The following is a 10,870-nucleotide window of genomic DNA, read 5'->3' as shown; positions in this document are numbered from 1 at the left end:
GAGACGGGGTTTCACCGTGTTAGCCAGGATGGTCTCGATCTCCTGACCTCGTGATCTGCCCGCCTCGGCCTCCCAAAGTGCTGGGATTACAGGCGTGAGCCACCGCGCCGGGCCTATAATTTCATTTTTTAAAGGGGTAGGAAAAATTAGGGGTGTAACCTCCAATCTGTCTTTCCACATCAAATTTTTTGAGGTGTGGGGAAAGGCTCTTGTAAAATGTCTTTTGAAAATTACATATACTCACACTTTATTTGGGGGAAGAAGGAAAACAGAGGACTACAGCATTAAATAGTAATCCCGACACCAAAAGCAGAAGGGCCAGCCTTCCTTTCCCCCCAGCTCAGAGCTGACTCCCTCCAGCTGGCTGTTTTCCTCCCCGTAAGAGGTGTGACAGTGGCTGTTTTCCAGGGCAGTCCCAGAGTAGCCAGGCAGTTTGCCTTCAAATCAGGCCAGGCAGGTGGGGCCCAGAGCTGGTGTAACCAAGGTAAGCAAGACATCATCAGCTGGCATTTTTCTGCCAAGACTGAAAGTTCAGTCCTGCTTTCTGCTGCCTCCCTAGAGATGGCATGCATTGAATTAGCAAGTCATGGCTGGGACTGCAGGTATGCCTTGTGGTCTGGGACTAAGAACTAGTAATTTCTTTAGTACCAAGTGACTCCACTATCTGGATGAGGGCTGTTTTTTTTTTTTTGAAGATGGAGTCTTGCTCTATTGCCAGGGTGGAGTGCAATGGCATGATCTTGGCTCACTGCAACCTCTGCCTCCCAGGTTCAAGTGATTCTCCAGCCTCAGCCTCCTGAATAGCTAGGATTACAGGTGTGCACTACCACACCTGGCTAATTTTACTTTTTTAGTAGGGACAAGGTTTCACTACGTTGGCCAGGCTGATCTCAAACTCCTGACCTCACGTGATCCACTTGCCTCAGCCTTCCAAAGTGCTGGGATTATAGGTGTGAGCTACTGCGCCCAGCCAGAGGGCTGTTTTTAAAAAGCATTATTTATTATTTATATCCTACCTCTTTCCAAAAGAGATTGCTGGCATATTCCAAAGTCACAGCATAAGATTGGTGAGTAAAAATTCATATAGCCTCATGGAGGGCAGTACCTTCAAATTTTTAAATGCATATATTGTTTGATCCAGTAATTCCTTAAAGGAATTCCCTAAAGAAACACCTGCACATATGCACAAAGATGTATGCATAAGCATGTTCACTGCAGCAGTTTGTACTGGCAAAAAATGGGCGTATCTTAAGGTTCATCTACAGGGGACTGGTAAAATCAATCACAATATAACCATAAGATACTGTACAGCCCTTGAGAGTGAGAAAAATCTCTATGTACTGACCCATCTATATGAACTAACTAAGACATATTAAGTAAAAAAAAGGCACTGAATGGTATGTATAGTATACTCCCACTTGTTTAAAAAGACTGTGTGTGTGTGTATATACATATATATATATGTAAATACATTTAAAATAAAAGATACACACCAGACTGTCCTCTGTATTATCCTTTAGGGATTAGAGGGATAGGGAAGAAAATGATTTTTCAGGCCTGGTATGGTGGCTCACACCTCTGATCCCAGCACTCCGGGAGGCCAAGGTGGGCGGACCACTTGAGCCCAAGAGTTTGAGACCAGCCTGGCAAAACCCTGTCTTTACCAAAAATATAAAAATTAGCTGGGTGTGGTGGCTACACACCTGTACTAGTTCCAGCTGCTCAGGAGGCTGAGGTGGGAGGATTGCTTGAGCCTGGGAGGTCAAGGCTGTAGTGAGCCAAGATCTTGCCACTGCACACCAGCCTGGGAGACAGAGCAAAACCCTGCCTCAAAAAAAAAAAAAAAAAGAAAAGAAAAGAAAATGATTTTTCACATTTTACACTCCACTTTTTTAAAAATTTATTTCTGTATATATTTATAGATCCTTATATCACCAAGTCTTAAAAGTTACTTTTTCGGAGAAATAATGAAACCTCCATGTAAACATAGATTCATCAGTTATCAATACTCAAAAGGTTCCTCTTTAAAACTAATACATCATGGCACTAAAAGCACAGATTTTGGGGTCAAACAGCATTGGGTTCCAGTCTCTGCTCCACCACTTACCAGCTATGTGACTCTGGCCAGGTCGTTTCTCTCCTGAGGCCTTTGTGTCTTCATTTACAAGTCAGGCTAGTCACAGGTCTTTCCTAGCATTGTTATGAAGAGGAGACACAAAATGGCACCAAAAAGCACTATGCTGGTGCCAGGAAGAGTGTCCCATGAATGGTCGCTATAGCAGTATATACAAGTGGCCTCTTTCTCCAGGCCCCCTCTGTTGAGGGCAGGCACACAGGGCAGGCGCACGGGGCAGGGAGAAGCCCGTGGAGCCAGGTGGAAGAGTGTAGTGAGAAAGCAAGTGGAGTTATTTCATACTAATGTTAAGTGGTGAGGAACAAACAAAACTGAGACTCTTGGGCCAGAGCGCTGCAGCGAGATGCCTGTGGCCTTAGGTTGTTGGAGAGCAGAGGCAAGTGAGCTCCAGGACCTCCATGCTCCGCCTCCTTTCTGCCTTGACCCCTCACCACTGTGATAGCAATGAGCTTTCCAGTAAGTACTGGAAAAACTCATCTCTTCCTTTATGGGGGATGGGGGGTACTAAGTACGGAGAAAGGTCTCACCGGCTCCAGCCAACCGGGAGCCTGATTTCCTTAGTAAGATTAAGATCTGGACCCACAGAGTGGTCCAACCCAACCCCGGTACTTGGCCCAAGATCTTCTGTCAGACAATTTCCCTCCCTGCAACTCCCTAGAGCGGGAATTCTTCAGGTCTCTTCCCCATTTGGCAGCTCATGCAAAGCTACTTGAAATAGTAACAATGAAATCTGAATTAGGAAAGAACTCCAGTTATGGGGGCACTCAGCCTAAGAAAGAGGCTCTGTGGGCCTCCTGGCTTGTTTGGGCCCTGAGAACAGACTCCATCAACACTGGCCTCACTCTTGGAGCTGTACACTGAATTCTGCCCTTCACGGGATAACCGACAGAAGTAGGCCAAACTCCTGTCCCTCCACCTCCACCCCTCCCCAGCCCTGCAAGCCAGCAGTCTCCATTCCCACTCGGAGAAATCCCACAAGTAGGCTCTGGAGCCATGCCACCCAGTACCATGAAGACATGGATGGCAGCAGAGGGTAATGATTAAGAGCAGGAGTCCTGGTTTAAAACCCCAGCTCCACCTTTTGATGGTTGTGCTACCTTGTGCAAGTCACTTCGTCTCTTAAAGGGGAATACCAACTGGTTTGCTGAAGATAAGAGACAACATCTGTAACAAATGCTGGGCATTGTGTCCAGCCCATTCCAAGAACTCAATAATGGACAGCTGTAATTATCTTCACAGCTTTAAAGAGCTTGGGCTTTGATGGCAGACAGACTGGACTTGAACCCAGGCTTGACCATTTACTAAATTAGTCTGGGGTATGTTACTGAACTTTTCTGAGCTTCAGTGTTTCTTTTTGTGTGTGTGAGAGAGGCTCTCTGTCACCCAGGCTGGAGTGCAGTGGTGAAATCTCAGCTCACTGCAGCACTGACCTCCTGGGCTCAAGTGATCCTCCCACCTCAGCCTCCTGAGTAGCTGGGACCACACGCATGCACCACCATGCTCAGCTAATTTTTGTATTTTTAGTAGAGACAGGGTTTCGCCATGTTGCCCAGGCTGGTCTTGAACTCCTGGGCTCAAGCGATCTGCCGTCCTCAGCCTCCCAAAGTGCTAGGATAACAGGCGTAAGCCACCACGCATGGCTTAACATTCCTCACCTGTAAAACGTGGCTTATAAATTATAGGAAAAAAAATCCCTCCTCCATTCTGCTCTTCCTAATGTGTAGTCAACAGTGACAAAACACCAGAAAAGGAGCAAGCAGAGAAAAATCTCCTATGGCTTAGGTGAGCTAGCTTGTCCGTGGGTTATCACAGAGGCTAAGGGAATGGAGAGGAGAGGCAGCAATGGGCCCAGTGTGCCTTCAGAGTGGGGCAGTCCGTGCCTAGTTGTTCCAGTGAAAATGAAAACAAATTTTTTGTCCTTAAATGTGCGGCTAGTTGAAGTGACCAGGAAGGGTTTTACAGAATGATTCCCCTAAGCAAACATCCCAGAGAGAAGAAAAGCAAAAGACACACAGCTAAATGGACAACAGTTCCCAGCCTTGTCACAGGAGAACTCTTCGGAGCCAAGTGAACCCCTGGGTCTTCTTTTTCCCACCCCATCACTTCAACGCTTTGTAATCAAGTTCAAACTCAGTCCCAACACAGAGTGTCACTGCAAATTGTTTATTAAAACACAAAGCAACGGACAGTGAAAAACATCCTGATTTTGTACTTTTTGGTGGGAGTGGGGTGGGACATGGAAGGGGTAGGGTCAGATGGAGACAGCCCAGAAGGAAAGCCAGCTCTATCCACCCCTACAGCTTCCCCGGCCAACCAGGTTCAAAGTTCGTCAATTCTATCTCACTGTGCCGCCGTCAACACATGTTGTGGCTACTGACAAAGAGTTGGTTTGGCCTCCACAGAGAGAGGATGGGAAACTAGAAGAGAAGCTACAAGGGCTAAGAACTTGACGCTTTCTCTCCAGTACGTGATACAGAATAGAACAGCCAGGCCCAATGTGGAAGGGTGGGGTTGGTTTCCTGACAAGCCAGGTTAGGTCAGTAATGGTTGAAGAGGCTGCCCTGAGCTCAGAATGGGCAGCTGGTCCTAGCCTGGGAGAACTTCTTGGAAGGAAAAGGTAACATTCCTTAAGTTCAAGGAGAGAACCAATCCAGGGTCAAATTTCTTTTCATTCCCTGGATCACAACACACCAGGGAAGAGAGGAGTCAAGAATGTCTCTCCCTGCCAGTGCTCCCCTCCTACCTCCCAACTCGGCTCCCCCTTCCCAACAGTTGTCCTTTGAAAGGACGGAAAGCGCACTTCAGTTTGTTGTTTTTCCTCATACTGAAATAAAGCACTGAAGCTCAAAATAGAGGTGAGAATGGAGTTCTGCTTTCCCCAGTGCTATGTGCCCCCATCTCACAAGACTGCCTGGATGCAAGAGGTGCCAAGGCCCTCTCTGCCAACTCAAACAGGCGCTACTGTTTCCCTGGCTGCCAGCACAATCCTGGCTCCTTGTGTTTATACTCCTGGGGGAACTCGTCCCAGGAGATCCATCCTGCTCTTTTCCTGCCAACCTAGCTAGTCCCCAAATCACCTGCTCTTATCAAGATAATCTGGCCCCCCATAGTAAGCTAGACAGAAGGCAGCTGGAAAGGACAGGCCAGACTGGAAGCAAGCCACACAGGTGCAAAGAAGAAACCCGCCCTCACTAGGCAGCGGATCCATTGGTACCAACCTAGTCTCATAACAAAATGAGGAAATCTAGCACTCTTGCCCCAGGAGAGGTTTAAATACAGAGAGTCATAGCTTGGACTGAAAGAGAAAAATTGCTCTGATCTTTCTAAATCTTGAACATTAAGGCTTCTTTGCAATTTTCTTAGAGTTCTTTGATCGTTAATTATATCTTTCCATCGAAGAGAAGCAGATTTCTTCTGAGATTTCTGAACGGTTCCTGGGTGTTTCTGGTTCTGCTTCAGTGTACTATCACTTTGCCTTGCCTCAGTCTCTCCTTCCTCCGGGGCCACAGAAGAAGGCCCAAAGCATACCCATCCTGCCCTTGGAGAAAAAAAAAAAAGAAAGATTCGTCTCTCACTTTGGAAAGCTCACCTACTCTCCTAGGTCATTTTGGAGAGGCATGGAGGACAATATTCCATGTTGCCATTTGATGCCATTAAGGATCCTCAAGGCAAGAAGACACTTGAATTATGCCAGAGTAGGCCAGTAAAGGGGAGGGAAGGGACAGGGAAGCAGCCCCATGGCAGGGACTATAGGACCCCTGCCCAGACCTGAATCTAGAGGGAATGCCCCACCCTGGCTCAGAGCAGGAGAGGAAAAGGCACTGTGCTGACCGGGGCAGGTCCTTCCCCAACCCCCAGGGAGGGCAGAGAACCTGCTGATTCTTTCCCTGGGTTTCCCAAGGTGAGCCAATTTCTAGGGAAAGGGATGTTAGCACTAGGAAAAGGAAAATACTGCTGCTGTTTTCTGAAGTTCTCAGCTGAGATTTTAGAAACCATAGCCAGGCCTTTCCAGGAGAGGCTAGAGGCAGGATAAGAAGGAAGAGAAATTCCTTAAAACAGAAGCTTCTCCCAAGAGATAAGTCAAAACCACAGTTTAAAGCTGGACCAAACAGTTCCCAGGCACAGAAAGGGGGAGGTAAACCTAACTCAAACTTTGCCCTCTCATCAAAGCCTAAGTGTCCGCTAACGTGATCCCAGTAGCTCTTAGGCAGTGACAGCAAGAGAACACGAACACACTCTCAAACCAACAGGTGGCCCTGTAGGCAGGGCTAGTCTTCCTGGAAGTCTAACGCCATTGACACCTGAAGAAAACTATCTTCCCAGTGATAAGAACTCATGGTGTCCACTGAGCAGCCTCTCCTCAACAATAGAGATTTTTCAGAAAAATGAATCTGGTTTAAGGGACACAAATCCCACAGAGTTTCTTGGCACGATGTTTCAGTAAGCATGAGACCCAAAAAAGTCCGATTAGAGACCAACTGGCCTCAAAGCTAGACTGCAGAACTCTCAGCCAATCTCTGCAGCAGACATCTGCATCACCCTCCCAGAAATTCAACTCAGGCCACACTTCTGGCAAAAGAAGTTTCACCCTGACTGTCCTAGTTTTCAGCCAGCTGGGCTCAGTGAGATCTAAAAACCTAGGACAGAGTGTAGATCCAGTAGAGGAGCCCGGGCCTCTCCTCCACGCACCCCTCACCACCTCCCATGCATTCCCTATGGTGCAGCCTCTCAGTCCCAGCGCTAAGCTCAAAATGCAGATAGGGGAACAAACAGTGCAAAAAGCAAAAGGTGAACAACAGAGTAATTCTTGACACATACAGTACAAAAATAAAAATAATCCCACCCCTTTAACCTAAACTTCATGTACCTGTATCTTGGAGGAGCCACAAAACAAAAACAAAAACAAAAACACTTTCAAGTTCAGCATCATGAGCCAGCTGTGGCCAGCCCCAGGTTAACAAGCTCTTGTTAACTGGATAGGCTTGGCTCCAGGGGAGTCTACCCCAGCCCCCACCATACTTCTTCCTGTTTCCTCACTTCCCCTTTAGTTTTTGTTAGCCATAGAAAGATGTTCCTTCCTTTCGGACACAACCAGAGAGGAAAGCGCCCATCCCTAACCCTGAGCTCAGGGGAAAAGGGTGGGCTTGGAAACAGAGGCAGAAGCAAGGCTGCTTGGCTTACAGTACCATTAGGAAATGGCCCCAGGAGTCAGGGCTTCCTTCTGAGACGCTGAGTCACTAAAGGGATGTGTTGAGTTGGAAGGCGGGACCCCCTCCTTCCTCAGACAGACCCAGGCAAACTAACAAACAAGGCAAAATGGAGGCAGCCAGTCCTCCTCCTTCATCTTGACTAATCCAATGACAGTGGCTTTGGGGAATTTTGATGGGACAGGAACCAAAGCTACTGCCAGAAGCCTATTTAGTTAGGATGTCCACTGCCCCAGGCAGGTGGTCCCAAAGACCAAGGCTACAGTACCTTATCCTTTAGAAGCAGGGGAGCTATGTGAAGCACTATGGGAAGTGTACCTCTGACTGCAGCCTCAGGCCACAACTCTCCAGCTGCCTGACTCAACACCCCAGCACTGAGACCCAAGTCACAGCAAAAACAACAGGCTACAATTCTCAAATGACTAAATGCTGGCCTGGAGTAATCATTAAAGAGCCAAAACCCAGGACATGAGCCCAAGAGCTACCTATTTTGTCACATAAGGAACAGTTCAAATATATAGAGCTCTTAAAAAACATATCTAATAAAGCAAACTCAAAATTAAACACATTCTAGAAAAATGGGCCTGGCCTGAGATCCTATATTGACTGCTCCAGCCCAAGCTGAAGCGAATCCTGCTGTCTCCCATCCACAAAATTCCTTTTAGCTTGGCTGGGTCCTCCTTCATTGTTGCCCTAACTGGGAAATGGATGACAGTGACCAGAAAGGAGGGGACTAGGGAAGCTTCATTTCCTACAGAAATTTTTTCAGGGAATTTAAGACCGACACTTAGATGCTAAGATTAGCTTCAGAGCTGCCAAGGCTCTGGCTGACTGGAATTCTTTCAGTCCCATCACACCAAGAACCTGACTGCTACTTGGACAGGGAAATGAAAGGATAGGGGAGGGAGGGGCATACTATTAAGATCAATAAGAAGCGTCACTGGGTCTATATAGCTAATTAGTCTAGTTCCTTGAAGTAGCTCTAGGCATAAACCAAAACTGGCTGAACTGTGACACACAAGAACATGGGAATAAATGAACATCAGATACCAGACACTCTGAACAGTGGTCAGTCAATTAGTAGGGCTCAAGTCTCTGAGGTTGCTCTTAAGCTATGCTAACATAAGCCTTTTCTAATCCAAAGACCAGAAGAGACTTTTAAGGTCAAGTGTTCTGTTGCTGCAGGCTGGAAAGCATCCCTGCCCCCTGGCAGCAAGACCCTACAAAGGGGCCAGTAAAGAACTGCTGGGTCAGGTCCTCCTGGCTGCTGGCTCAGAGATCCAGGGAGGGAGGTACCAACAAGGTGAGGTGGTAAAGGAGAAGACATTCAAGCAGAGAACCCCAAATCCCCGTGTCTCCTTCCCTTCTTGGGTATAACTTAGTGGGATGGTTGAGGGGGAGAAGAAATTTCAAATGAGCCAGATTAAGGAAACAAACAAACAAACAAACTGAGAAGAAATCAAGTCCCCAACAGGCACTGAAATCAAAATGATTTGTTGTGGTAACAAGTCAGAGGCGATCTGAGGATCCAACATAACCTAATCGTCTTGGATGCCGGACAGTCTATAACTGGCACATGCCAGGGAGACAAGCAATGACAAAGCTCAACACTAAAGGTGGGACCATCACTGGATTAATCCAGAAAGGCTTCCAGATAAGGAAGCATTTTCTTCTTTTTTTTTTTTTTAATCTCCCTACTTTTCCACCCCTTCACACACATTCTTTCGATCCCAGGACATCTGAAGTCTTATCTAGACATAACTTCAGAACATACCTAACTCCCAGTGCTGGTCATCTCAGGTAATAAGATGGCATTTCCCTGCTGTTAATTTCTAACCTAAAAAAAGGAACAGTGACTCCTCTGAGTTCAGAGTCCTTTCCACTAGGTGTACAAACGAGGATCCTTGAGCAGGAAGGATCCAGTTTATCCTAAGTATCCTCAAGAGGAAAGAGACGGCTGGGAGCCAGCCACAAAGAGAGGACGAGGACCTAAGCAGGTCTGGGACCAGGTGGTGAATGAGGGCTGCTCTCTACTCGCTCTGCCTCTTTTTGTCTCCTTTAATTGGTTTTTTTTTTGTCTTTGTTTTTTTTTCATTAATCATTGTGAAAAATATAGAAACCAAAACCAATATGGCTGGTTTCTTTCCCACACCCCTCCACCCTGTTCAGGATGGTCATTTGTTCTCACAACCGGCAGAGGCAGAAGAGGGTTGGAATGAAGACTCCGAAGGCCACCAGGATGGGAAACATGAGGCTGCTGTTGTCCGAGGCATAGGGGTTGGGTGTGCGGGGGCCTGACTGCACCCGGTTCTTATTGGTCTGTTTTTTGAGATTAGACCCTTCATCATATTCTTCTTCTTCTTCTTCCTCTTCCTTCTTCTCCAATCCTGGATGAGGCTGAAGCTTTGGTACATCTAACACAAGGAAGAAAACACTGTTAAGACCCATAGCATGTAAGTAAGAGAGACCCTTAAAAGCAGCAAATAAGCCACAATAAAGAGATTCCTTTGAGTGAGCCCAGGTCCAGAGAAAAGACCAGAAGTAGCAGAAATAGCCTCTGGTCTACAGAACAGTAGAGTCCTGCAAAAGCCTGAGATTTAACTAGGAAGTAGAAAAAGCCCTGCTCATAGGGAGGCTCACTCTCTCACCTTCTGCTCTACTTTGACAGAGCCCCAAGATGACCAGACTGGACAGGGACAATGACCCGATGCCTAAACTGTAACGTCTCCAAATCCCGCCTCCTCCCACAAGCCCACATTCCCTTTTGATTCACACAACAATTGAAGAAAAGCTGACCCAGAGAGTTCTGGGTTCCCAGCACACACTGTCCCTCTGTCCTGCCTCCTTCTCAGGGACTTGAACACAGGTCTGTTTGGTGGTAAGACATCCATCCTCCTAGATGTCATAATATCAGCATTTGGAGGACATCAAGACAATAGGATGAAATCCTAAGTGCATTCAAGATAAGTTGGGAAAAGGTACAGAAGTGGAGTGGGGGAGAAATGTCACAAAGACGCAGCTTTCTCTGCAAAAATCAGCCTGAGATGCTGGCAGCCAGGAGAATCTAAACCCTGAGAAAGAGATACACTCTAAGACTTGATCCCAAGGATAAGGAGACATAAACAAAGGAAGTTTTGTCCCAGTGCAGTCCAGCAATGCTGGAATCTTTCCGAGCATACCAAAACCCTACAGGACTCCTCCTTTTACCTTTTTTTCCCCTAGGAAAGAGATGTCAAACAAACAAAATAAGGACAAGTTTTAGATGATCCCAAATGACTACAAAGGTCAAGGTACACCAATAGGTACCATTATTAATCCCAATTTATCGGGAAATTAGAAACATCCATCCAAGACAAACATCCGATTAAATGGCAGCAACAAGATATATGTAGACTTGGCCAGGCGCGGTGGCTCAAGCCTGTAATCCCAGCACTTTGGGAGGCCAAGGCGGGTGGATCACGAGGTCAGGAGATCGAGACCATCCCTGGCTAACATGGTGAAACCCCGTCTCTACTAAAAATACAAAAAA

General features: G+C 46.9%; 1 protein-coding gene across 2 annotated transcripts in view; it reads right to left on the bottom strand.

Moving 5' to 3' along the window:
• Positions 1 to 4,281: 4,281 nt before the first annotated feature.
• The window catches only part of MLEC (malectin), a 15,324-nt gene continuing 8,735 nt past the window's right edge, over positions 4,282 to 10,870 (bottom strand). For both annotated transcript variants that reach the window (XM_011964465.1, XM_011964466.1), the window contains one exon: positions 4,282 to 9,755. In XM_011964465.1, the coding sequence (XP_011819855.1) occupies positions 9,526 to 9,755 (230 nt within the window). In that variant the 3' untranslated portion in view covers positions 4,282 to 9,525. The remainder of the gene's footprint in view (positions 9,756 to 10,870) is intronic.

This window comes from Mandrillus leucophaeus, unplaced genomic scaffold (genome assembly GCF_000951045.1).
Source record: "Mandrillus leucophaeus isolate KB7577 unplaced genomic scaffold, Mleu.le_1.0 Scaffold7, whole genome shotgun sequence".
In the NCBI taxonomy this organism is placed as follows: domain Eukaryota; kingdom Metazoa; phylum Chordata; class Mammalia; order Primates; family Cercopithecidae; genus Mandrillus; species Mandrillus leucophaeus.
The sequence above is the reverse complement of the archived record's forward strand: the minus strand, read 5'-3'. Positions and strand labels throughout refer to the sequence as shown.